Raw genomic sequence first — 27,869 nt, forward strand, 5'->3', positions numbered from 1 at the left:
TAAACCCGTAAGACGAAAAACTTAAAGTCACATCCGTCAGAGGCAAAGTGGGTGCATGGAAAGACAAAGAGCACCGCATGGGTTATCACACGTGAGGCGTAAACATGCTGCATTTGGAAAACCAATCTTCGCTTGTAATCACGCTACACCTTTACATTTTTAAGAACATTTGTTCATTCCTATACATAGGAATCCACCTTCACACCACGACAGTATGAAATGTGCAAGATCACGAGACCTGTGGTACATTTAACTGCAAATAAGTGGAAAGTGGACTTACACTGATAATGAACCTCCATTTGCTGCATAAAAATGCACGTTAGGCATAAGACATTTCACATCTCCGGCATTGGAGGAATTCTCGATCCAGCAATACGCAAACACACCAATTAATTGAAAGAACAATCTTGCTTGTCGTCAGTTAGTTCATTTGTAAGTTGGCGAGCAGTGCATTCGAAAATTTGCAGTAAGAGCCTTAGCTTCTTTTAGAGGTCATAAGTCATTTACTCACACTAATAAAAATATATCTGGAGATGTAAATGCATATGGTTGATAGTGCCCATATAACCCTTGAAATTGATATTTATGCTTGTAGCTAATTTGTCATTACTCTGCGGCTGTCTCAAAACTAAAGCTGAGTGAAATGCTTGTCTGAGCAAAACTGAGTAAAAACCACTCCAGTAGACTCTATACCAAAAACAAAACTCTTTGAGACCTCAATATACTATGAAAAGCATCAAAATTCTAGACATTTATCAGGTTATGACATTTTTCAAATCCTCGATTCTATCTCCGTTTTTTAAAATTGCATAAAACTAGGATAAAAACGGTTCTACAGCAGTAGCTAATGCGGCTATCTCCCTTCCACTGCCTCATTATAAGTAGTACTGCGTACCACCTACAAGTCTTTTGCTACCCACTAGTACATTACAAACAAATTGGCATCGCTGTCGCCAAATAAATTAAATCTCTACTTATCTTTCCCTTTAATTTCTAATTCTAGAACTTTAAGTACTGAAGACTAAACATGTAAAGAAACGTTATATCTGCCTAACATGGGGCTTAGAATATTACCAAGATTTTGTGAGAAGACAGGTGTTCGTCTTCCTCTTGGGAATAAGTTGCGTTTCTTTAACGCAGGAGTTGGCATTATTCGACCCTTCTGTCGCTTTAAAGAGCGCAATTAAAAGGATACATGACCTGCATCACGCAAACACCAATTATGCATTTAGCATGCAAATCATAAGAAAACCAGCCTTCTCATCTTGTCTCTACTTCTCCACCACAGTCCTCATGCCTTACACCGTCAATGTCCCCATATACTGTTGCCTTGAAATTGGTGGTGATAGCCCTTTTATTGCGCTAAAGTTTAGAAAATGCGACTAACTACACTTGACAATTATTAAGAAATACCCAACACAGGGGAAGATTTGTAAGATCCGTACAGGGCATGTCACGTTTCCTTCATAAAAGCAGTTGATCTTCACAATCTCTCGATCCATTTGCTGCAGTGCCATCCACACTAAGCGGATTGCGAACTAGCAAAGATCTGCACCATTAGTAAAATTGTTTAATGACTTAAAGGCGTTATGCTATGAGACATGTTTTCATGGCCCTTTGAGAAGGCCTAAAACCTTATTGCTTTGATGTCTGCTTTAATATATGAAATGCGGACAAATATTGAACAGACACAAGTTACTGAGACACATCCGCGGGCACGAGAAAAGATATTCCCCAATGCTAGTAACAAGAGGATGATGGCACGTCCATATCTGAGAGATGCGTGTAACTAATTTTCATATTTGGTTGTGGATTTCAGTGAACTACGAACTCAGCATATTTGTTGATTTTTCAACCCAATTCACATAAAATGTCATTTGTAACGCCTTGCGCGTAACTTCCATTAAGTGGACAATGTCCGAAAGAAATGAAAAGCATACTGGCTTAATGCGCAGGTGGGTGCATATTTGAGGGTCCAAATGCCAATCGTACCCACAATTGGGAGGATCTGGACAAATTATGCCATTTGTCAGCTGTGGCAAGTTACCTCTGAAAAAAATCGTTTGCTAACGGAAAAGTTAATCTGGTTATTGCAGCTATTTCAGCATTGCTGGTGATTCCTTCTGCGGCCACCATACACGGGTAGGCAGAACTGTTTCGAAGAATTTTTAGACCATTTAACGCCATTTCGGAAGTCATTACCTGCAATATGTAAGCATATGTAGGATATATCTACACCAGCAAACACTACTTCATGACATACATAGGGCTTTGTCAGCGCAAATTTACAAGTAGTCGGATAATCTGTGCTGACACGAGCGATTTGGGCTTCGTTATGCGGTGGTGTAATGGTCTGCAGCCTAATTGGAGGGATCCACAATATCCAAGGTGTCGGTTAATGCAGGCGTGTGTAAGTATGATATATCCTCATCTACCAGTAACCAAAATTGTAACATATTCTTGAATATTACTTTGCATTTTATCAAAGGGAGTAATTAGTGCGAAATCGTCAAACATAGGTTGTACATTATGTTTGGAAGGATACTCGTTTCAACACCATCAGCGCATGAAATATCCTAAACGTGCTACAACTTATCCGACACGGAATTCAATGGCTTTCTATGATAGACTTGTGCTAAAATGTCAACTAAATCGTTCTCTTTCTGGTGCCAAACGTTGCTTGACAAACACCAGTTTAGATACTAAGGCACTCATTGTACATTTCTTGTGCTTTGCAATGTATTTGGCCATGGAAATAGCATCGCCAGAGCCAATGCTCTGTTTGACTTAAAACAATAAGTGATAGCCACTCTATGAAACTCATCAGCATGTCTACTGATCACTAGGACATTGAATTGTAGATGATGTGAAAGTTGAGGATGACATTTGAGGCAATACGCCCCTGTTAGGCTCTTATATTGGTGGTGTAACAAATCAAGAGTTACTTTGCTTGAGCGCTTAACTCCGAACCTTCTAGAGGCTATATTATAGGCTTTTTCGACATAACGCTTTCTTTTAAATCACTTCTTAAACACACCGCCTAAAGTATTGCGCATTTCTTTTTAAATCTATGCATAGAAGCAAAGTGGTGGGCAGAAGTTTAATGGAAGTCAGAATACAAATGATTATCACTTCCAGCATGTATCACGGTGTGAAATTCGGCGAAATTTGGTAAATAAGCCTAAAGATTTACAAGTATCTGTAGCAATCACTCATCTAGGTCTCGTTCTCCCTCGATTATGGTCAACAACCGATGTTTTCATGAATTGCTTCATCAGATAGCCAATTTTACCCATGCATGGGATACTGCAGCAAGGTAAATTTATTTCTAGCTACATACATATTTTAAAGATACCTGTTCTCATCTGGCGCTCTTTCACATCAGCCAAACCGGCAACACTTGGAACACAAATAGCTCCCATTTGCAAGCTTCCAATGTTTAATAAATTAGACTAAGATAAAACGGCTATGCAAATACTTTCTGATAGGCAGGTGAGGTAGGTGACATAAAACAGCAGAAGATGAACATTTTGAATCCTAACCATTGTCTGCATGCTTGTGTCTGTAACTGGAGAGAAACAGCCGAAGTGGATTTCAATATATTACAACAAACAAGAAAACGGCATTAACTGGGGAAAACAGGACATGTCACTCAAAATTTGACACGATGAAGGTCATAATATGAAAACTTGTAAATCAAAGTGCAAGTAAACCCAACGTCTTTGCACAACTCTCGGTAATTCATTAGAGTGGATTCTGTTTGAGTGATGCATCCTTAGTTAAAGCAAACAAGCACTTTTGGGTTAAAAAGTGTGCTCAAGCAAATATATGTACTACCTAATACGTACAAATGGGCGCAAGATTATCCCGGTCAAGCATGTAATGTAACAATGCAAGCACACTTTATGAATGCTAAATCGGGTGAATTGCTGGGACTTAACTCATGTTTGCCTCCGTGTGGGGACATCAAAGAGGTGTGCAGGATTGCATGCAGAATGTGGTTTGAGTGGTCCCGATCCAATGCACGGGCATCCGTTGTGACAAGGTAAGGCTCTTATGCGTCGTTCGCGAAAATATGAGCCATATACACATTACTAGATAATTCAACAGTTCATTGAAGTTGAACTTTATGCAACCACTTGGTAGACTGCAGTAAAGGCAAATTTCAGACAAAGAATAAACATTGCTGATGAAGAGCTTTATCAACTTGGGCAAGTGGTAGCAATTAGGCCATGAGAATTTGGCTAAATGACTGGTTGGGTGGTCAATTTTCCACATTTATCAATTCGCATAAGAGGCCTAAGTGGCTAGTCAATGTTGCATGAGTTCCGCAAAATACATTAGATTACATGTGTTTGGATAAGTACCACCTTTAGGGCATTGATATTAGCAAATAAACGATTTAGACTAACAACTTTTCTTTGTAAAATTTGACACTGCGAAGTGGTTTGATTGAAGCCTGCCACGGTTGACCAAATACTCCAGAACGTATTCACATCATTAGCGAGTTCATCGTGAGTAAACTGCTAGTAATGGATCATGGATGACAAATGCAATCCGCCCACATTGTTAGCACAAACAGTCTCTTCCCGGGAAGCAAAATGGCACGCTTTGACGCAACTGAATTGTCCCTTTAAATTTTTACTTTTAAGAGCAGCAGTGTTGCCAACGTTTGCGAGGTATGTAACACTTTGCCTTGGAGAAAGCAATGCACTTAACGCAAATGTCAAGTTCTACAACTTTTAAAAGTATCACTGCTTTCACTGCCTTAATACTCAACAATAAATGATGGAATGTGATTTTGGTGATAATATTGTAAAGGAGGGGCATGCTTTGGTAAAGTAAATGCTATACCTAATGATACTTTCATAAGGAAAATTCAATCACATGGTTTGGTGAAGGCTGTTCCTGTAGGTGCTAACTCATAAGCATCACCTTTTTAAGGAAATAAGACAGTCATAAATTCAACTGCAGCGTGCATTGGATTCACTACAAAGTTTAACTCCTCTGAGTTGTATATGCATACCTATTGTAAGATTTTCTCCTTCAAAAAGAACAAAAAGTATGGTTCGATTAGATGACAATATTTCCCATGAACTACCTGCACAACTAACCCACATCTACGCTTTACTATATGTACATATACACAACTACAAAGGCCGATTGAAGTGCTGTGGCTACCTAAAAACTGAAAGTCCGATGTGCTCCACTGAATCATCCACTAGAATTCGGTAGCCATTATCGCAATTCTTCAATGCACACAAGCAGAACTTCACTAAAGGCCTTCCCTTCTCTTTTTGTGTTTGCGCTTTTGGCGCGCTCTTTCGTCTGATCACAACATTTGCCTAACACTGCTGTCATCGTTATATTCACACTAGTGACAGCCCATATAGTAACATAGATATAGTTGAGTGACGGAGACAATAACGTTTACCACTACCACCTCTCATTTCACTTAGATCTTGCATCTGACTTAACAGAACACACTTTGTCAAAACAGAGAGCCATTTTGTCATTACAAGTGAAATTGATAAAAATCAGATAGATGACATGTATGATCAAACCTAATCACCTTTCACCCCCACAAATGACTGGTACTGCTGATTTCGTGGCAGTAAAATGCATTTTGGAGAGGCAAAAGGATGGGTGCAGAGCCATGATCTAAGCATAACTGCGGAAAAGGAAACGGCGATTCATTTCCAAGGAGACTTTTGCAAAAGCAGCATATGTAGGTATACAATGAGCTTCCTAAATTCAATGCCCGCGTGCACCGGTGCCCTTCACCAGAGAGAAGAGTGAAGGTGCCTCGAACTATCCGGTGGAGACGTTGAATAGTTCTTGCTAACTTGTAATGGAAGCAAGAATCTGAGGACATGGTGGGCGGAGAAGGAATGGAAAAACGTAGGGAAAAGGAAAAGGGAAGAGGATAAGATGATACCAAGCAATGATGCCTGTGCACAGAGCGTGAGTTTATGCAGTACATTTGGTTGGTGAGTACTACCTTCTCAATTTCTTTCATCCACCTGTCCATCCATTCATTTACTCATTCATTTATCCACCATTCTGCCTATGTTTCTGTAGGAGGCATGAACTAAGGAATTAGTTGGAATCAACATGGTCATAAATGAACATTAAGGAGGCGTGCTTGATGTGGGCACATAGTTTTCCCTTGCCGTGTCCAGTTACTAATGCCACCAGCTAAGGTGAAGCCTGGGATAACACTTAAATATCAAGGAGGTAGAAAGAAGATATGAATCAGAAAAGGAAGCAATGGATATCATAAATAAATCATAATTTCTACATATTTTACTCGCCCCTGTACTTCAGCTCCTTAACGTGAGTGGAAGGTGGGGAGGGGCAGAGGTGATGGAGAATGAATAAGAGACTAACCACAAGGACGAACGAAAGTAGGAAGGAGGCATTGAGGGTGAAGTGAACCACGGGAAGGACGACAACAAGGAGGAATGCAATGAGCACAAGAAGCCATTTCACAGCGTAAATTATCGTGTCTCACACCTTTTTGGTTGTATTCTTCCCCTTAGAAACGGCAAATGGCACGTTCCACGCGGTTACGCCTTGTAGTGTCATGTTTGGTGGCCAAATTTAGACATTTACTTTAGCTGAGATTGGCCGCTAGAAACCATTTGTATTGTACCTCTTTATCATAGCTGAACATTAGACATCAGAGTGCATGCTGAAGAGGACTACTTCCGATATCGTGTCAATGCGATGGGAATATGCGTCGATATAGCGCTTGTTCTGGTTTCAACGAGTCAATGCTGGTTTGTCCATTATGCTGCCAAGCCCTATTGTGCTTTCCAGAACGACTCAGTGAAGTACATTGATGGAATAAGACATAAATTTTGGAAGGAGGAAGTGAATTTCATCCAAGGGATTAGCTACGCCTTATTCCTCCGGCTTATCATTAATTCTTGCCACAGCTTGCTGAACTCCAATACACTTTGGAAGGAAGAGAAGTGACGGCAACGTGACCTTCTGCAAATCATTCCAACTCGCCTATCACAAGAAGAAATAGAGAGTTAGTTCACGACTGAAGTTACGTGTATTCGCATGTACTTCGTGACTAAATGCCACTTCATTCAAGGCGACGGCTAATAAATCAAATTTGGACCCAGGCTAGGTTGCATGCAAATATAACCACGGTGACAGGGAGGAGTAGTGAGTGAAATCTGGAATGCCTTCCTTAAGTAGATCTTTCGACAAATAGTGATTGGTCTATGCATTGCAGTCAACTACAAGCATCGTACAGCCTTGTTGAGAATAAATACAGTAAATTGAGTGCGTATACCCAAATGCACTCCACAACGGGGATTCAGCTTCGAATGCAGTAAATTAGGCCGAAGGCCGTTCTGTCCAATTAAATGATGGTGAATATGGCTTCGGTCCCAATTAATCTGTGATGATTAAAGAGATAGTCAAGATGTGTGAGGAGGACTGGGTAGTTTTTGATAAGTATTTAACTGCACTCCTAACTAAAAGGGGCCATTAGCCTTTGTGAATTGCACTTATGTTTTGGCAACATAACCCCTTGCTCATGCTGATGGATTGTCAGCTACTCCGTGTGTAAAGGCTCTATATTATGCTGTACTGATATGGAGTACTACCACCTTCCCAATCTTGTTCCAATTCCATTCCACGTAGCTGGAAATTCTATGGCACTATGTTTAGCAGTACCCTTTAGGCAGTAATAGAATGGCGGTAACATTTCAACCACTGTACACAATTTTTAAATAGTGCTAAAAATGGCAAAATATCATCTCCAAAAATTAATCTTCCTCATACGAACTGGCAGGAGAGTGAAAGACGGTGGTGTGCCTCAGTGCAGTCGAACTGGCATGAGTATGAAAGTATGTAGACATTATTAGTTAAGAAAGCAGGAATTGTTAAATCACTGCAATGCTACTCACATGAGATACTGCTCAAGTAAACACATCTTCACATGGTGAAGACAGAGCTCAGCGCTTTCATGCGTCACTTTGTTCTTGTCGAGGAGCTTCGATTCCACTTTCACCAATATCCGTCAAAGCGGACAACTTGCCGATATTTAAAAATAAAGCGCATGTGTACCTCCGTTAGGGTAAAGAGGTACTCAAAGTTGCTTCAAAGAAATTTTAATGCGATTTTGCACAAACTGCATGAAGCAACAATCTGCCCACCGGGAACTGTTGTACGCCATGATATTGTGCGCATATCAGAGAAGAAGCCTTCTGATCCATTTCTAAAGTCGCATTCTGGATTTGTTTTCTCAAATAACTCTCAAGTGCTCATTCCCTTCACTTGTTTTAGCCTGTCAATTGGAAGGGATTATGATTCAAACCGTTGGTTGTTTCAATGTTTGAGGACGTGCATAAGCAGCAATTCATCGAAACACTTGATTGCATATTTAACAGGCACCTCTCCACTTGCATGAGGGAAATATTTTTAGCACCCAGTCTGATGCGGCTGAAAAACACTTGGATGAAGAGTAGTCTGAGCATGGAAATAAAATACTGCATAATAAAAATGCCCAAGTTTATGTTTTGCCCTTATAGATAGCCAGATCAACTGGTGCCTCACTCAAACTGCTAATAGTGTGTACCTTCCTCGTTAGTCGTTTATCTTTGGTCGAAGCTCATTGCGTGTATGTGTGCATCTGTATATGCATGTGTTTTCACCTCTCCTTAATCGACAGATATTCAACTCCATCTTCGACCACGTTGGAAATCATTTGTAGGCTGACTAGGCCACTAGCTGATTCAATGATTGGTTAAATGACCCTTCACCTCGCAAGTTTTACTCCTTACACCATCCGCCTCCCCTCTAGAGTGAGAGGGGCGCTAAGTGGTGGGCAGAAGAGGGAGCGAGTGAGGCAGGCAAGAGTGGTCCCGAGAGTGCAAATGGCTATTTGGAGAAGTAAAATATGCCAGAATGGAGGAGGAAGTAGAGGGAAGAGAGTCTGATGAGAAGTGGCACGGAAGATGGAGGCAATTCGTGACCGAAGTGTCCAGACATGAGGGTGGCTTGCGCTGACATCGACATTAACCAGTAGTCTCACGACACTTGCAAGCAAGGGAATGATGAACTTTTAAATCCCCACATTATACGGGTGGTGAGTTTTACTTTTTGGTTGGATTAGCTCATCCACTATCAGTTTACTGGTAACATATTGTTTTGGTGACATGTGTTTCCTGTCAGTTTGTGATACCTACTTGCACAGTGTTGTGTGAAACTGTTTAGATGGAGGCAGGATAGATATGACATGAGGAAGGCGACTACTTTCTCCTCTTTTGTAGGCCACAGAAGAGTTGTAAGTCATTGATTTGAGTGTAATTCTAGAAGGTCTCTGACCGATTGCGAGCATGCGAGCAATGTGAGCCTGCCTATAGCGAATTGCCAAAAGGTTTGAGGAAATGAGTAAAGCACCGGATTTCCATGCATATGAGAAAGAAGTGACAATTAATTTGCACTTGCGCAGCTTGTGTAGGGGACAGGGAGACTTTTTTATTGCTATTCAGAGGACGTTAGGTTATGGGAAGTTCATTGCTCCATTCGCTAGATAGTGGAATACATTAGGGGTATACCCAACTGAAAATCCTCCTCACTTCTCTTTGATGGGAAGATCACGTCCACACTCATATTCACATTCACGTTCATGGCACCCATTTCTCCCCTTCAGTGTAAGTGGCAATTTCATCTGTAATTTTTTTCGCCTGCGGTGTAACCAACGTTTTCCCTTCTACCTCATCTTGTGATGTTGAAATTAGGTCTTTCCAATTTATCACAACTAATTCAAATGGGGTAAGCAAACAAGTTGGCTTAGTTATGCTTTCACTTACTGCAAAATCTGCTTGCACTCAATGGCGCGGTTGGCACTCTTCAGTCGACCATAGAATCAGCTCATTCTTGTACTTCGGTGAACCCTAGCAGTGTTTGAGGCAAGTCAACGTCACTATTTACCCTAGAATTCAAATACTAGTGCTATCGACTCTGCTAAGATGGAACGGTTTTGAAATTGGTAATGCCATGCAGCCGAAGGTTCATAAGGCCTCCTATCCGAAATAGCAAACGATGAATAATTTTTCACCAGTCAATTCATTTTAAACCGGGTTTTATTTTGTGCTGGTCAGCAAGGTTGTGGAAAGTTCCTACTGTCTAAGCTACCAATGATTGGCAGACCTACCGCGCTGAAGGCCGGTAGCATCTTTGTGAAGCGGGCGAACCAAGTCAAGTCTTTTTCTAGCCAGTCATTCGAGACAGATATGCGGTCTCTAGTCACGCATCCAGCGCTCTCACACCTCAATGCAATCTCTTAGACTTTTCCAAAGTACATTTGCGAACAAGCACGTCTCATGCTTTGGACGGTGAGAACTTGCCTCTGCAGCTCGTCCTGAACCTGATCGTTCATTCCGCAATCCATACTTCAGCCACCAGTCGATGATGCTCCAGTCTGCTTTGGACGAAACCATTTGAATGTGTAACAAAACGGAGTGACTTATTTTGTGAGCTCTCCTCTCTATGGCATGGAATCTATGCTCACTGTTGTCTCGATATCGTTTGGCTGGTCTTGAAGCCGGCTCCACGAAATAATTGTCCTGTTGCCCCGATCTTCCTCACCGTCCTCTACATTCCAGGTGACGTTTATCTGCTTGTCTCTCCGTCTGTCTAACACAACTGATTAACTGCGCCATTACAAAAAGCAAATTTAGGTAAGGCGCATTTTTGGTAACACCTAATACGCCCCAAATGAAGGACTTTCCAGGCAAAGCTTAAAATACAACTTTTCTGCTCTGCCTTCCTGACTAATGAGATGCAGAAATTTGGTAAATGCCTCTTTCGATTGGACAGGAGACCCAATGACAGCAACAACATGCAATCAGGCTGGATGGCAATGACGGTGGTGACAGTGATGAGGCAAAAGTGGGTGAAGAGGAGACAGAGTTTATGAATAAAGTGATGCCATTAAACGGTGACAGTGTGCTCGATGACCTCATCTCCTCGCCTAACGCGTGGGGGAGTTGCAAAGTCAGTATCTGCAACAATACCTACAACGACGATTACAAACAAAGCTACGGATGTGATAGCAGGAATGAGAACGCAGTCCCTTCATTTAGTGACAGCGTCAACGTCATTTGCAACGCATTCATGCCCCATCTCGTCGACGCTCCGTCTATCCTCGGAGCCGGTTTTTACGATATCTAACCAGTTTGGCACACGTTTGCTGAATAACTTCTCCTTTTGGCATTTCACTCTTCAACACTTTGAGTACTCGTTTGGCATTGGATTACCTTAAACACCCTGTATAAGGCTAGCTGCAGCATTAATTACTCTTTCCCCGAAATACTTTCTTGCCTCTAAGTGGGGCATTTTTAAAAGTGACAGCAGCATCTGACTGTTTTGGCTCATTTAAGTTCCAGGCCTCGTTCATCTGCTTCAATTCATGTAGCAAAAAATGAACTTTTAGGCTTTATTGGCAAGCGAGTGGGCACTTAAATTTGATTCTCCACGTCTTTACAATATAACCCTAGCGTATCTCACACTAGAACTGAATGTGTTTACCTAATCCAATTACTATGTTTCGTGGTGACTAATACTACTCTAAGAGAGAAATGTCCACTCTGAATTTCAAGTTGGCATGTGGCTGTTACCATTGGTGCTGCGGACTCTAAGAGCCATTGCACCCTACTAGAAGTAGCAAAGCTGGGACGTTACATCTCAAGAAGATTCGAGGTCGGCGACTCGATTATACTCCCGAATTTAGATGACAATCTGAAAGGGGAGTTCAAAGGGGCGAAAAAACCAGTCTCCTACTAATTTTATGGATTTTTAAAAGAGAACTGTATTTACTCTCCTCTTGTTACACTTCTACACTTACTGCCTTAATTAAATCCTGCGAATCCTTGTTTTGAAAAGGGTGATTTTACCTGAGCCAGAATGCTGCGGTATTGACAGCCTACTGGATTGGTATTGAGTGATGCTGACGAGCAAACAGCCTACGTGGTTTTTCATTACCTACAGAGGTGCTGTTTAATGATGTAAAGGCGGAGGTGGAAGAGAAATATACTGGACCTGCTACAGCCGTTGTGTGGATCCACCTTTTTCATTTGTGGCACTATTAACCAGGCGTTACTTGTAGGAGGTACAAGTAACCATTTGTTGCTCTTTGCCACAAAAGAAGATCAACTCCTAAATGGATTTATCAGGTTGTTGAAAATCTCACTGGCACCAAAGTTAGGGAACAACGAAGGTGGACTGTTTTAGAATTGCGACGATAGACTGACATTAATTGTAATTGATATCCTATTTCTGATTTATTCCGACTGATCTGTGTGCTAACGTAAGGAAGGGAGCTTGACAAGGCACATACGGTATCTAGTGACCGTCGCCTACATCCAACCTGAAACTAGACTCTCATATTAATTTGTTTGACCAAATGAGATTCCATCGTATATATGATGCATTATTTCCTTTGAACAGACGTGCTTCCATGACCATACAAAGATGAGTGTTACAGTTGCCTTTAGACCTTACCATCCGTCTATGCGATCGCTTATTTAACTCTTAACACCTCTCCTACTAAAAAAAATTCCCCTTGTTTTATGGATCCCATGCTCCCAAAAATGCATTTTATAAGACATTGAAAATCAAATTTTGACATCCACGTGCACCCAATTTTCCTGATGGGAAAAGGCGGCAAGGTAAAGAATTCACGCCTCAAAGTCGCTAGTTAATTGGAAGATGATTACCTATAACTCTTTTTTCTGTAAAATACGCCAAAAGAATTGTCTTGTCAGTAGCTGAAGGAAGGGTCATCAAGACAAAATATGTTTTAAGGCTTCTGGTAGGCTTGAAGAACTACCAGGTTGACACATGAAGACTGATGAGACTTTTTGACATTCCCTTAGTCACCAACAGTGCCAAAGTTATAGCACCCCAAATCACAGTTTGTTTTGTAGTTACTCCTTGGCCGCCGTTAATTAAAAACACTATCACCAACTTGCGTGTCAATTTTCTCCTTATTCCATCCAAATCCTTGCTACCGTTGTTTCAATCGGTACTAAGAGTGGCTCAATTGCTTCTACCTAGAGTTACTGCAGAGAACTCACATCACGGACTTTGCTACTCACCTGAATAACCTAGACAACGAGGATGACCAGGGTTTCCATCTCGAGGCGGCTTTTGCCCAAATCCCATGGTTTATTTTTGCCATGCATCAAAGCATCAACGGCATTAAGTTACTGCTGCTGAACCATTCCATTTTACGAGCAACTGCATGCATCCGTTTTAACTCGCATCGTTCTGGCAGAATAAATTATTTCCTATGATGGATTACATCCTGTACCGAAATTTCCCCTATCCTCCCAAAAATCCAGATGTCAAATGTGGTGTCAAGAGATACACTGTTTTTCACGTATCCTAATCAAACACGTACATACACGATTCATCATCACCAAAACAATTTCATCAGCCTACACAAAAATGGGAGCAAATGAGAACAGACGTGGGAGAATAAGTTGAAATAGGGAACATAAGCCATGTTAATGGTGGCGTGCATGATGCCATTGCAGACACAGCTTCTCAAGCAACGCCCTTTCTCCTGCATGATGTGAATCCACTCTCACCGTTGACGCTGGTTGGGCCGTCGTCGAGCCCGAAAGGAAATAGGGAAGGTTTGGCGAGGTGGCAAGAGGGGTGTAATCCAAATTAAGGTTAGGGTCCACAACCTCAAGGGCCAATTCTTCACTCGTTGCCACTTTCAGCGCCTTTGCCGCCGCAATCAACACATCACGCGTGGCACAGGCGCCCTCCATTGTCGCTGAAGACGTCTGAGATGTCCCTCCTGCAGAGTCGGTGGTGGCAATAGTCGTGACACCATCAGCTTCAACAGCGGCGGTGGCAGACGTCTTCGGAAACAGTGGGATCCTCTCCTCATTAGTCCTCATAGAGACTTGATGGAAACGGCGGAGTAAGGCTCCACCGAGTTCAGCCCACTCCACTGCTTCGGCTAGGTGGAGAGGATCCTTGGCTATCGTGGTGGCTTCTGCGTCCAATCCCTCATGAAGGTCATTGGTCGAGCTTTTCAGTTTATTGGCACTGAATCGCCCGCTGCCGCATTTACGCCACGATAAATGATTACCTAGTTCACAGGGTAAGTTTACAGGGTAGCTTTTCTCTGTGATGCAGAATGTTGGTAGGTTATATACTTACCTAATTTATCCAAATAAATTATATCGGGATGTGATTTGAACCACTAACGCGAGTGCCTAACGTTTAAATCACATTGCCGTCAAATGTGGCACAGCTATCAATTCGGTGGTTGCATTTTTCATAAAGAAGGAGGACAATTGCCCCTCCACCAAGACTAAGCAACAAAGTGGCGTGATTAAGGAATTAGTTTTGTACCATTTACAAGGCAAGAATCTTATGTTCCTCTCGGAAGGCCTTGCAAAGTCAGCTTCAACTAATTAACTTATTAAAACATCTTTCCATCACTTTTATAGATTAGTCTCATCTAAGTGCATCAGACTTCCAAATTTCATTGAACAAACCACAATCGTAGCCCAGTAGATCAAAATACCGACTAATATATCTTACGTTCGGCTTCCGCATAGGCTACATCACCGGGAGACGCCGCTGAGGAGGTAGAAGGAAGGCAAGGAGGAGTTGGAGGGTGTTTATCTGGTTGTTGGATGCAACCACTACCGTAAGCAGCTTCGATGCGACTGCAACATTTCACTTTTCTGAAGCGGGAGATAGTTTTGAAGGGATGACGGCCTCGCTTTCCCAAGCCATCAGTATGGCGCGAGACATGGTGAGCTGTGTTCAGATCCAGTTGAGAGTTTACTGGATATAGAAGTGATTTGTAAAATTGTAGGTGCTGTGAAACGTTGACATCGTCCTTAATAATGCCATTTTCTTGACTGGCAGGCTGTCGCGAAGTTGGTGGTAGTCTAGTGTGTCCACCTTGGCTAAATTTGCGAAGATCTAAAGTGGAAGAGTTATTGGAACTCAATCCTAGGTCTTGTGGAATGTCCGAGGGAGGAGTAAAACTGCTCCTGTTAGTACTGACAATGGTAATCATTTTTTTAAACTGCAGCCATAAATTCACTTCCCAGTGTTGCTTTTCGATAAGTGTTATTACGAAAACCAGTCGCCGTCCGGGATGTGCTTGGTGTAGAACAAATAGCATTCTTTAGTAATTATCCCCAAGTAAGTCCTCCTCCCCATGCAATTCATTCACCAGAGGACACAGTATTAAGGGAACCTATCTGGATTTGTTAGTCAGGCTACACTACCATATTATATTTTAGGAAAAATTCAACTGAAGACTTGCCACAGCTGTTGCTGAGGAGTAATCATGGAGACCTTCAAATACGCCGCACAAATATATTGTGAATTGATAAAAGGGCTATCCTAAATTTCCTGGAGGTCATCTACTTCGACATTGGGTTCTGCTCCTACCATTCTGGTGTTACTAGCCTCAGCCCTCCCATATTCTACCAGTAAAGCTACTTTTAGACTTCCTAATCGTTAGATTTATTCTTTGGAGGGATCCTCTGAGAGCTACAGAGCAAAATGCTAATCCTTTTGGTAAACTGAAAACAGATGGCAAACTGTTTTATTGGCATGCAATACAGAACGTGTAACCTACTAGTGCAGCCGGCAACTTGACTGACTGCTAATCAGCACTCATCAGATTGTGTACCCATTGGGTTTTTGGGAATTTCGAAGCACCTTTCCCAGTAGAAAAGGTGATTTTTCTCTCAATAGTCAAAAGATGAGAACTGACCTTGCAAGTTGGGCTCCGTCTTCTCAGCTGGTGCATTCACGATGGCCTTCTGGGATTGAGATTCATCAAGACACGAAAGCACCTCCTCCGGTGAGTGGATTTGGCCTCGTGGATCTTGTTGTCGAAGTTGCACTTCGTCCAGGCAGTATTGTATTCCTGCCAACCTGGTAAGGAGTAGTAACAGTAATTCAAGATCCGACAGAGTTGAATGATCTGACTAAAGGAACAAAATGAACCAGCTGCTCTAAGCTGATTTTGCCACACTGACGAATCCTTCCATATCAGAGTTGTCCGGATATTAACTAAAGGCGTAAGTAGGGCGGTTTCGCAGTTAATAACCCACCTGACACTCATATTTTCGAGCTGCAATTCTGACTGTTTAATCTCACTGCGTTGCTTCCTCCGCCAGTAGTCCTCCACGCATTCCTCTTCAAAGTCGTGCAGTTCTTCGATCTCCACCGATGTCAGGAAGAGTTCTGCAGAATGGGTAAAATAGAGCAATTGAAGGTAAAATGCTGTCATGCCTGCTTGTAAGTACTTAAATTCTAAGCAAATGCAAGTTGTAAATGTCAAAATAACCCAGTTCTGTGTTAGTTTTCCCAAAGAACGCAGTTTATGAATACCATGAAAACATATATGTCACAAGCATAGTAAGGAGGAAAATCAAAATTAAGGTTTTTGTACTTACAAGTTACTGCTAACCTCCTCATGCCAATCAAAACATGTAAAATATTAAAAAGTAAAACAGAAGATTCCAAAAAAGGCAGCAGCACAATTGCGGGTCCATTTTTACAATCCTAGGCTAAATATAAGAGCGAAGTGAATAAGCTTTATCACCATTAACAAGTTATCAGCACATCAAATCCTTTGAACACTAACCTTAGCCTATTATTGAAGCAAAGTATAAATTCAGAGTAACTTACTTCTAGAAATTTTATTTAATTCCACACACAACATAATTACAAAAAGGCATTTTCTCCATCACTCAAAGACCTACTTCTCTTCTGCATAACTACAACCAGGTTATTCCGTGATATTTGCTTAAGGAATAACTCAAAGGCTTCCAATAGCTGCGGTGCAGGTGAATATACTTTACGCTCCTTGCTATGTGGACAAAGACAACTGTTGCCACAAACGAATTCTTGCCGGGTCTTATTGCAGAGATTCTTCAAAGTCGGCGCTGAAGTCGACTAGTTGGCTACTACGTTAAAAGAACAAAACCGAAGAACCACATGAACAGTGAACTGAATCTCAATAGCGAACCCACCACCGTCAGAACCTTCTACCATTCACTTCCAAATTGACCCTGGATAGCAAGCTAGACCCCCTAACAGTAAATACTGAATGCTATTTGCATATTTCAGGTAGATGATTATGAGCCCGAATAGACGGCTGTGCTGTGTTAAACTGTTCAAGCAGTGAGTGGAAACCAAACTGCAGATCCTTCTTATTACGCTTTTGAAAGGCCTTTTTAGCCTGCAATCAATCCAGGAGTTGGAAGTCAACACCAAGCATTGAGTTATTTTTCCAAAATAAGTCATCAATGATTGAACTTGGAAGAAGACGATGTCTGGGCAACATCGAAGCATCCACTTGGCAAGATGTAGGAAAAGCAGAGTCGTCATAATTAAGTGGCATTTACACATAGATGGTGTTCTTACACAGTGATGTAGCAGCAAATGAGCATCGAGATTGCTAATCCCAAAACAATCGACATGTTACTTACTCAGACCATCTGACTGGTGACCTGACGAGGATGTAGCGGCACTGGGCGCAAATATTTGTCCAACATCAAATGAGTCCTCTGGGCCTGAGGAATGCACCTCTGAAGTTGACGATGAAGACCATCCATGGCAAATATTTCGGCACCACTTCCGTACATCTCGACGACAATGACAACAACGCTTTGAGCATCGTAAAAAACAGAGGCGGTGGTGGTGCTTTCGACAACGTCTGCGTAGAGGCGAGCATCAAAAAATCAAATAAAGTGGCTGCATAAAGCGTATCTATCGTAATGTATTCTGTCTACCTATAGACGCCTCGACAGGCTGCGTAGATCCAAGAGATGATGATGAAGGGTGGCGGGAGCAGAGGTCTCGACTCGTATTCGATAATGATGGAGTAGCGGAGGTACTTATAAACAAGCTCTGATTGTACCAGTACACTAGAATAGATGCTGTTGAAGACAGCAATGATGACATTGAGTATGAGAACGATAGAATAGAGGAGGTAGATAGCTCCCATAACTGGCACCATCTGATAGAGGGGTGTCTCCTCCAGGTTTGCATCCCAGTTCGTGGCTGCAGAATAAAGAAAAATGGTAAGGTAGCCAATCAAGCCATCCTTTCTAAGGCAAAATACCAATTTCTATTGAATTGTCAATAGGCCATCAAATCAATGGTAAAGCATCTACGTTTTTACTTGCTGCTTCCTTGCTTTACCAAAGTATTCCTAGCCTCCATAGCCACATAAGTGTATGAACTCCTCCACCAGTGTGCATTAGTCTACATGCAGGGTAGGTGAATAAAACCAGCATGGTGCAACACTCACGATCAATTTCGGGAGCAACGATCTCGCCGTAGAGCATTAAGTAAGGCTTCAAGAGGATGTTCTTGATGCTTTCCGCAGTGACATGGGTGCGATTCATCACCATAATGCCTTCACGTATAGTGCCAAAGGCCACCAGAGGCAAAATGACGAGGCTCAGAAGTGGAATCATTGCCTTCAACATCTTCACAATGACGTAGATGTAGGGTCCCGAGAAGCGCCAAATTTTCATAAACTCGAGGAATTTCATCAACCTATCAAAATGCAGGATTCTTGGGTCAAATGTCTATTCATTGCCCTTGAATATTTTGTGCAAAGAATGAATAAGACATGTATTAGCTGGAACAGATCTAGTCCCTGTGTTTTGCTAAATCAGGCCGAATAATCCCTTACATGTTTAGATTGAGCAAAGCAGTACTCTTTCGGGAGCCTTACAAAGGAAAAGATGCTGGGCGATTTGGCAGAAGTTGAGGCCAAAAAGTGAAACAGATGTGACGTTGGCAGGGTGATTGCGTATCACGATTAAGAATAACTGAAGTAGGCGAGGTGCCACTTCCATCCACGACGACTCTATCACCACCAATAGCGAGTAGCATATGATCAACGATGACATTGGGGTAACTTATTAACCAAGAAAAAGGTTAACGATAGCATATTGAGAAGGATGCGCTTCGAAAAAGAAAATGAGATAATCAAATGGGTGTGCAAAAACAATGCCGTCTCTTTTTCCGAGTGGAGAAACAAAATAGTGCACACAGCCAAACCTGACAATGATTTTCATCGTATAGGAGCCACTCAAATGGTTGTTTATGAGCTGCTTGTGTGTGAGCACGGAAAAGATGCAAGGACTTTAGATTAGGGGTCTTTACCGTCAGCAGTCTGAGTGCTCTCGACGCAAGTTATGTGCATACCTCCCCATTATACTAGAATGCTAAAGCATACGACTGGTTACCATTCTTAAGTGCGTCATTTTGAACGGTTTTGAAATTAAAGTGAACATAACTACATGTTAGTGTTCCCACATTATACTGCCAGCTTCCCAAAAAACCAAAGCATGCAAGTGGATGCGTGTTCTAGATGGTTGGAGGATCCAACACGACATGGGCAACTTCGCCTTTTTAAAAGAAATTCCTAGGAGGTCGGAGTATCGATGCCATTCTTGGATTGTAGACATTCCCAAATAGTTAAAGCCGAAATATGCACATTATTTTACACCAGGAAATTTTAACAGCGTTTACTCAAAAATCCATTGTAAGAGATCATGTTTGCGAAAATGCAACAGTTGAGACTATCAAAACTACTTATTATTAATAAAGCATGGAAAATAATTCAGTTATGCAATTCATTCAAACACCAACCACAGAAGCTCCCTTCTTACAGTATCAACTCGGCTATATAAAGTGTACTAACAGTTTCTCTTACTGATTTGTCCCAAATAAGTGCCGCAAAGTGTTCATTGTAATACAGTGCATGTCGGAAGTTGGTGTTAATCTATTTTCGAGGAAATAAGCAGAAACACTCAGCAAAGCACTTACCAGAAGGCACAGCAGCAGACGAGAATGTTGCGTCCCCAAAGAAAGACGATGCGATTTTGAAGACCCACCATGCGTACAATCACCCCGAGGACGGAGAAGAAGCTAAGCAAGAAGTCATAGATGTTCCAGAAGGACGACAAATGCACCCGCATCTTCTTATGGTAGTTCCCGCCTGGCGATTTCGTCATCTGTTCCAATAATATATGGATAAACACTTCTGTATTACACTATTGGTAGGCTTTCCCAGGCTGTCCGTGAAATAAGCTCGAGTCTAGCATTACTGGCAACCGTCACCTGTGGGTGAAGAGGTGATTCATGATTTCTATACGAAGTTCGTCCCAGTCTTCACCGGTTCGGCATTCATCTATGTGAGGTCGTAGTGAAGCTACTTCCAGACCTCGTATGCTTAACAATGTCGACTGGAGTAACTCAGATACTAAGGTGGCGATCGCGTCAGTTGGCCCATTCCAGAAGGAGTGATTAAAATTGAGGTGGCTGCTGTAGATACGGAATCTGCTGAGACCCACGACAGAAGAGGTGTTGAAATCACCCTGACATTCGCCAAGTAGCCCAACTCCCAGTTCTGCATAATGTCTTATCTTCAAATTAGACTAGAAATAAACTAATCAGAATAATCCAGAGCGGAATCTATTTCGATGGCAAAGTTAAATTCTGTTTGAAGACTCGACAACTTCCTACTTTGCTGTAACGAAGTGGTAATTTGAAATGGTAAGAATGCCCGCCTAATTTGAGACCCCATTCTGCTTAGCAACCTGGTTTGCTGTTTTATGAACTGTCCATGAAGTGCGATCGGATTAATGAGTGTGTCCGCTGCAAAGCATTTTATATCCTTTAACACCACTTTCAAATTGTTCTCCCTTCCTGGTATAGTTATCACTCAACAGCGGACGTGATGTTTAGGGATTGTGTTCATATCGACATCGCACTTCAATAACAAGGAAATAAAAAGCATCCTATTGTGGTGGTGCTTCGTAGCCAATTGCGATTCGTTCAAAGCCTTCTGGCAGCCACAAGATCGTATGACCACAGAAAGCATCAAGGATAGAACTCCAAATAAAACAAGCATTGCATTAACATAATGACATTTGTAGTGATTATGCGAGTCTCGATTCTTCCCTTAATCATGGCACTTGTGCTAATAGACGAATCTGTCCTCTGCAGTTGTCGGGGGACAAAACTCGGTCATAACAATAAGAGTACTTAGGGCTGCTAGCAACGCAAAAGAAAGGCAACTCACCCTTATAAATTGATCGATAGCGTGAGTGAGGATGTGGAGGTAGATGTACGCCTCGAAGGCATTCAGCGACTGGTAGGGCACGCAGATAAGGCAGTAGCGGAGGAACAAGAGCAGGAAGATCAGGTAGAGTATCTAGGCCGAAAACAACAAACATGCCATTGTGGTAGTATTGTCTCTCAACAATGAATCAATCGTGGTAAAAGGATGCAGAAAAGATCGACTATAAGGCACCTAGAAATAGAGTGCAGGAAATGCCATAGACCAAATTCTGATAGAAGCAATGATCTTTGTCCCAGAGATTTTAATTTCTATGCGAAAATATAGAAGGCAATATTGCCTTACTTGACTATAACAGATTTATCTGCCTATGGAGATTAGGTGGTCACATTCCATTATAGAGTCTATAGTGATACGCCGACCAAGTCACTCTCAATAAAGCTCCTTATTGAAGTCTGACACTCGACAAAAATGGCAAGTTACATGAACAAAAGTCAGAATCAAAGAAAAATTGTTTACGGCCTTTTGAGTAGTGGCTCATCAGAAACTTACGAATGGTGGAGAGAAAGGTTGATCAAATCGGAACAGACTTGTATTGGTCCATGAAATATGACGAAAATGTCGATTTGATTAGGGGAGAGAGAATATTTATGCAAGGGAATTTAGTGTGAAGAAGGCTAGCAAAACAAATAAACATAGAACCAAGAAATTGTATAAATATGAGAATGATGCCGTGGAAGTAGGCGATGGGTATGAGTGCCTCCCACGATCATCGTGCATAAGCATGAACACTCACCACATGGAGATAGTATCGAGTCACGGGTGCTGAGAAGAACTTGTACACCTTTGTGCCCCAAGACAGTTGATGCTGCTTCAAACGCACATCAGCATAATCACCACAGCCACCGTTGGGGTAGTAGGTGTCGTAAGCGGCAATCCTCGCCTCCCCATTCAAGCCTTCACTCGGACTCTGCAATGGCACTGGCGCTACAGGGAGTGCTAATCGCGTCTCCGAGGGCTGACTCTTAGGTGGCAAGGGCGGCTTGCTGTCCCCAGAGATTACGCTTAACCTAATACAAGACAGGACGAGATTACACGCGATTGATTCTTCTAATCAGGTGGAGGAGAAAGATAATGAAGGAAAGGCAATTCGTACCGTGAGTTCCCCGGGGCCGCCCGCGCTGTCGCGAAATCCAGGTTGGTAGGACAAGAGTAGCGAAGGGCTTGGGAGGTCTGTGTCAAGTTTAGCAAAAGTTGACGTGGTCTGTGATGACGAATTTGAACCTCCTCTTCCCTCATTGCAATGACTCCAAGGTCATCCATGGATCTGCAGATGCGTACGCGGGTGTGCTTTTGGGGCGGCTGTTCGACCCCTGATACGAGATTCTCGGCTTCCGGTGGTACGCTTTGTTGTGTATTCTCGACCTGCTGTTGTGGAACAGCGCTCCTGTCTTAAAAAACAGTTTGTACTGAACGATCAAACGCCCTATCAATCAAACCCCTCTGTTATTTACATTGTTTTAACAGAGGCAAGAAAAATCACTAGGCCTAGAGTTATTGGGATTTGTTGATCTATCGTTAGTTCCCTGGATCAACGATAGCAATTTTGAAGGGCGTCTTGCTCATTCCTCAAAAATTTAATTGTTCTACTTTGTTTATTCATTTTCTCCATTCCTTTACGGCGTCACGCTGACTTTACACTCTGTCATTTAAATTAAGCGTGGATGTATGCGAAAAGAATGCGATGTTGCCAATGCTTCGCACAAAGTCACAGATTACATTCACCGGAACCACTAAACTAGGGTTCATTTTCTTTTACGTCTTAGATGGTGAAGTGGACCCTCTCCTTTTTTGTCTAGCATGGTAGTCTCCTGAAGCCTAAATGGCATTGCTAAGTACAAACATCTCCCAACAGAGATACCTTCATTTCCATTACCTAGTTGGATTTTAGGTAGATACGAAAGAGAAAACCAATAATTCACGTGACACTCGGATTTTATTTTAGAGTTGCGTAGATGCATGTTATCCAATAAACAGAGACATGGATTTCATGAATCACCAGCACCAAGCTGCAAAAGACTGGGTTTGACTATCCCTGATGTCAGAACAGAACCTGATAGTACACATTGCTACTAATGTACACGGAAACATCCTCTTGGTTTATTCCCTCACGATTTCTAGGGATGGGTGCCGCTACTGATGGTACGACGTACATGCAAGATCCAATTAAACCAATGTTAATGACATTTCGTATTCAGACAAAGTTGAAACTCAGAAGAGCTAGGTAATTTGTGGTTTAAAAGCAAACTTATTCTACGGTGAATTTGTGGAAGCGCCATTAAAGGTAGCGGGAATGAGAAAAGCATTACTGGCTTGCAGAAGGGCACGTAAAAACATGCAATAATTGAAAGTATGTGGATCCGCGTATTATGAAAGGGGTTGCATATAAGGGAATAGTAATGAGGACTTCACTGCTTCAAGAATGTGCATGCTATGCGTGAGTTTTAAGGCGCAAATATTTAACTGGCAATTCTACTTTAAATATCGGCTTTGAGAAAGGTTTAAACCAGATGCAGACAGAGTGGGAGAGAACGTGCACTTGGATCAACTCTACAACTAAACTAAGCCAAGGCTAATCAGCCCACTCTTCTATTGCCAGAAATCTGACTCTCCAAAGTGGAACAACGAGAAAGCAAGCAATTCACCCTTTGTTGGCAATAAGTGGCGCTCACCTCCATTCTCATTTAGCGAGGAACTTGAAGCACTGATGTTGTGGTCCTTGCCCAAAATGGAGACCTTGTCCAATAATACGGTGTGGTGGGACTTGTTCTCCACAATCCCGACCTCGTCCTGCAAAGAATAGCAAGAGGATGCTAATAAACTGTCTAAGGAGACGCAATCTCTTTTTACCAGGCTTAAGGTGGGTTTGCTTACCCATGGCAAGGTGCCACACAACTGCTACAAATCCCGCGCACTATCTCCAGACCTCCTGTGGGTCGATAGCAAAGCATATGTATCCTCAATTTCAGTTTTCATCGTTGTAAACGCTAATGAAACCTCTTAGTTTGTTTCCTCACTTTTTAAGCAGTAGTACTTACACCGAAATATACATTGATAAAGCGGTATGGGGAATAATCACTGCACTCACGAGCTTCAAGCTCTCTTCTCCAGCTCATTGCATTTCCCCTTTTTCCCATAAGGACTGACTTTCCTCCGTCTTTTACTGCTCAACAGAAAAACTAACATTGCACTTTGGTTAATGAGTAACGCTTTCCTTTGTTAATGTGTAGCGATTCAAAATTATAATTCCGATTTTGTCTCATGGAGACCTTGCTGCTGTTACCAACAAAAGTGTCCTGCCTTAGCAGACATCTTTTCTAAAATGAATCATCAGTAAAATTTCTAATGCTCAAAATTCATGCAAAATAGACAGCTAAAAGCCAGAGCTCTGGTGCGACAGAAGCTGGCTAATAGGGACGAGCTGCTATGGCTTACAAAGCAACAGGAAAAAACGATCCTCATGGGCAAGTTGGATGCTTTAAAGCATATTTTGGAAAGGCTCACCTGGAAGAATCGATTTCTCCACAAAGGCCCAGACGTGGTGCGTTGAGGCTGTGTCCCCTCGTCATCCTTGATGTTGGAACTGAAATGGGCAAGACACGGCGTGATGTGCAAATGCTGAGCTTGGCGTGCATTCGTCATTAGATTTACAGGCCAATTAATCTGAGGGGCCGGCTAAAGTTATGCAAGCTAACATCGCATTATGTAATCAAGGCCGGTTGTACTTCAAATTATGGGTCTTGTGCCGCCCTTCTATGATCGTGGATCTGCTGATAAGGATTGCATGGGAACTCAAAGCTCACAAAGCTCATACGAGCTGATTTAACACATCTATGCGTCCCGCTATTTCCTCGTAATCAAGATCAGCTCATCACACAAATATTACTTCACAATGTGATGGTTGAATTGGAAAAATGTGATAGTCGAGGGTGAGAGGTAGTTCCAAAAAGATGTTGCTAATATGCTTATACCTAATGAAGAGCTATAAGCCGCTTTTACTGTATCTATTATTCCATCCCACTTCATAAATGCTGTAAATCATTGTGACAACCTTAACGGTGGATCACGCATCGCAATAAAGTTTGCTTAAGACAACACTGGTGGTAGCTGTTGCCTGGGGTTCAAAATTCTGATACCCAGGGGAAAAATACCGCAGCTTTAGAAATGGTAGTCAGGGAACAATACTGCGGTACTTTTGTGGGAAATGTGCCATCCATTGAATGGACCTTAAAAACTGCTCATCAGAAACTGAATAGGTGAACTTTTAATTATTGCCTGCAATACTTCTGCGTAGGGCCGCAGTCAGTTAGCTTTGTTGTTTGGGTTTGTGGAACATCTTAGACACTCTTTTCGGAAGATTATTTCTAGCCTGATGGAAATTGTTGTTTGGTGGTTGACAGGCAATCTGTGATAAAATATTTATGGACTGAGATATTTACGATGAAATATGGTAGACTATCTTCTCCTAATTGCAAAAAACACCTAAAAAAACAGAGTTTTGTAGAGTTAGCAGATTAAAAGACCAGGACATGTGCCTAATTTCGCCAGTAAACTAAGCCTGAGAGTATATTTGGGTCCGTGAAATGGACAATGGCAGAAATAACCACCCAAGACTGAGTTAGCGAATATGCTGAATGGGCTAGGGTATTTGCATATGAGTCTATTCCCAATTAGATGTGATCCGAGGGACCCGCTCCTCTAAAGGCATATGAGTATTGAAAAATTGGTGCAGAACAAAATTAGCTAAGTAAGCCGGTTTCTTTTCCAAATTCATACCCATATGGTCACCAAAGTCAACAAAGTAGAAGGGGTCTTTTCAGACCAATACCTATGGCATCATGGCTAAACACGATGAATAACCCACCACCAGGGGTACCAGTCCTACAACTCAGCATAGACCAAAATAACTACCTTGATAAAGAAGAGCGTCTAGACGACGACGGCGATGATGTTGTTGTCTTAAATTCCAGGAAGTTTGATGCAAATGGAGCAAAGCAGAGCGCAATGAGTGGATACAGTGGCGGCATCGAGAGACCGAGTAGAATAAGCATAATTTTCGCCGAGATAAAGCGATCCTCGCGTAGTCCACCGTACCAAAGGTCAGAGAGAATGGTCTGTGCACAAGGGTGTGCAATGAAGGACTTGGACTCGCACATGTATGCCAGAGAGAGACATGTGTTGCGAGAGAAGTTGCACCGCTCATATGTCAGCAGGCGACGCGCCTGAGCAGAGTCTTGACGGTAACATTGTTCTTGTAACTCTACCGCCAGGTTCTCAAAGTCTCTTGAGACCCAATTGAGTGGGTGGGAAAAAGGAATCGTACTACAATGCTAGCTTTTGTGTCTTACCATCACTTACAATACAATACAATACCATTCAAATTTCGGGGACATTCACTGAAGGGATATTCACATCAGACCTTTCCCACCCCAGTATTAAAAGTTTTAATTTCCACATTCCCTCATATTGCTCCACAGGTTAAGCCGAAAAGCACATACCAAATTCAAAAGAGCATCCAGATCATGCATACTATGATCGACTCCTTAATATCACGGTGTTGACTACCAGTGGAAACTATTTCCAGGCGAAACAACTACACAGAGAAGCAGTAATTACCCTACACATGTAAGTCTTCTAACTCAGCAATCACTTTTAGTAGTAAAGTTATTTGCACTAAGGCTTGAACTAGACTGCTAAGAAGGAGAGGACTTACTTTTCCTGAGCGTAAACAACCTTTATAAGTTCTGTTCCCACCTCCGCGTCCATCAATTTGCGCATGCCACGGAGGATCCGCACAGAAAGCAAAGCCTAGAAAGGGTGAAATAAACGGTGTTGGATTACGCTACTAGCAAGAAATTATATGACTGGTAACGAATCTACATGAATAAAACCTTTCAAACCTAAGCACACCGATCTTTTTCCTCTATACTATGCAACACAATACCAAGGTCTCAAGACAAATACAGACGAAGATATATCTGAGATGATATCTTTCTGAAATAATAACAGTATTTTGTGACCTCAAATAGCTGGATGAATGGGTAGATCTGGGACATGTGGGTGGATGTTCAGACAGCAAAACAGAAAAAGAAAGTCTAAGGACTGTTTACCTTAGCGATCGCCTCCTCACCCGACAATACCATGAATTGAGCCAAAGAGAAGTGGGAGGTGAGGAGAGCCCACTGCAGCAGTTCGGTGTAGGGATAGCGGAAGCAGGCCCTGTCGGTACCACGTCGCTGCAGTCGGTTTCGGAACCAGTAATTTTATTTTAAGAAAATTTGCGGCGTTTCTCCTTTCTCATCAAAAAACATTTGACCGTCTACTTTCAGGTCTATATACTTCAAAATCAAGCTCAACTGACCCCTTCCTCTGTAAGAAACCCATAGGGATTCTCTGAGCGATATGCGTGCTGATATCCATTTCCGATCACCTTCTCCAACATTCCACCGATTGATTGAAGAGCTTCGCTCTACAACTCACGGGAAATTACTTCAATTACAGCTAATTACGTTGCAACTTTTGATGCAGCATTATAAGATATTCAGAAATGATTTAATCAGACAGCAAATATAGCTTGATTAGTTTGAGAATGAGGCAACACTATGGTGCAATGCTCACTTGCCGCCTATTTAATCCAAAGAGGCTACTAATTACAAGCGTTATGGACGGACTTTTATATTGCCAC

General features: G+C 42.1%; 2 protein-coding genes across 2 annotated transcripts in view; one reads left to right on the plus strand and one right to left on the minus strand. All coding sequences in view use genetic code 11, as the record gives it.

Annotated features, from left to right (window-relative positions):
• Positions 1-7,763: 7,763 nt before the first annotated feature.
• Positions 7,764-11,199, plus strand: EGR_09807 (hypothetical protein; the record flags this gene model as incomplete). Its single annotated transcript, XM_024499056.1, has 3 exons — positions 7,764-7,868; positions 8,825-8,913; positions 10,878-11,199. The coding sequence occupies 3 exons, from the start codon at positions 7,764-7,766 to the stop codon at positions 11,197-11,199; spliced, it is 516 nt and encodes a 171-aa protein (XP_024346535.1).
• A 2,336-nt stretch (positions 11,200-13,535) lies between these two features.
• EGR_09808 (Transient receptor potential cation channel subfamily M member) overlaps positions 13,536-27,869 on the minus strand; it is a gene marked incomplete at both ends in the record, with an annotated part of 32,932 nt that continues 18,598 nt past the window's right edge. The window contains 18 exons of the mRNA XM_024499057.1: positions 13,536-14,134; positions 14,593-14,982; positions 15,788-15,951; positions 16,131-16,263; positions 17,514-17,740; positions 17,817-18,087; positions 18,338-18,588; positions 19,870-19,971; positions 20,164-20,480; positions 21,128-21,259; positions 21,921-22,194; positions 22,281-22,575; positions 23,857-23,974; positions 24,689-24,767; positions 26,096-26,467; positions 26,898-26,992; positions 27,295-27,420; positions 27,546-27,653. Of these exons, the coding sequence (XP_024346536.1) occupies positions 13,536-14,134; positions 14,593-14,982; positions 15,788-15,951; positions 16,131-16,263; positions 17,514-17,740; positions 17,817-18,087; positions 18,338-18,588; positions 19,870-19,971; positions 20,164-20,480; positions 21,128-21,259; positions 21,921-22,194; positions 22,281-22,575; positions 23,857-23,974; positions 24,689-24,767; positions 26,096-26,467; positions 26,898-26,992; positions 27,295-27,420; positions 27,546-27,653 (4,053 nt within the window). The remainder of the gene's footprint in view (positions 14,135-14,592; positions 14,983-15,787; positions 15,952-16,130; positions 16,264-17,513; positions 17,741-17,816; positions 18,088-18,337; positions 18,589-19,869; positions 19,972-20,163; positions 20,481-21,127; positions 21,260-21,920; positions 22,195-22,280; positions 22,576-23,856; positions 23,975-24,688; positions 24,768-26,095; positions 26,468-26,897; positions 26,993-27,294; positions 27,421-27,545; positions 27,654-27,869) is intronic.

The sequence above is a fragment of the Echinococcus granulosus genome (assembly GCF_000524195.1).
Source record: "Echinococcus granulosus chromosome Unknown EG_S00168, whole genome shotgun sequence".
NCBI classification, from domain to species: domain Eukaryota; kingdom Metazoa; phylum Platyhelminthes; class Cestoda; order Cyclophyllidea; family Taeniidae; genus Echinococcus; species Echinococcus granulosus.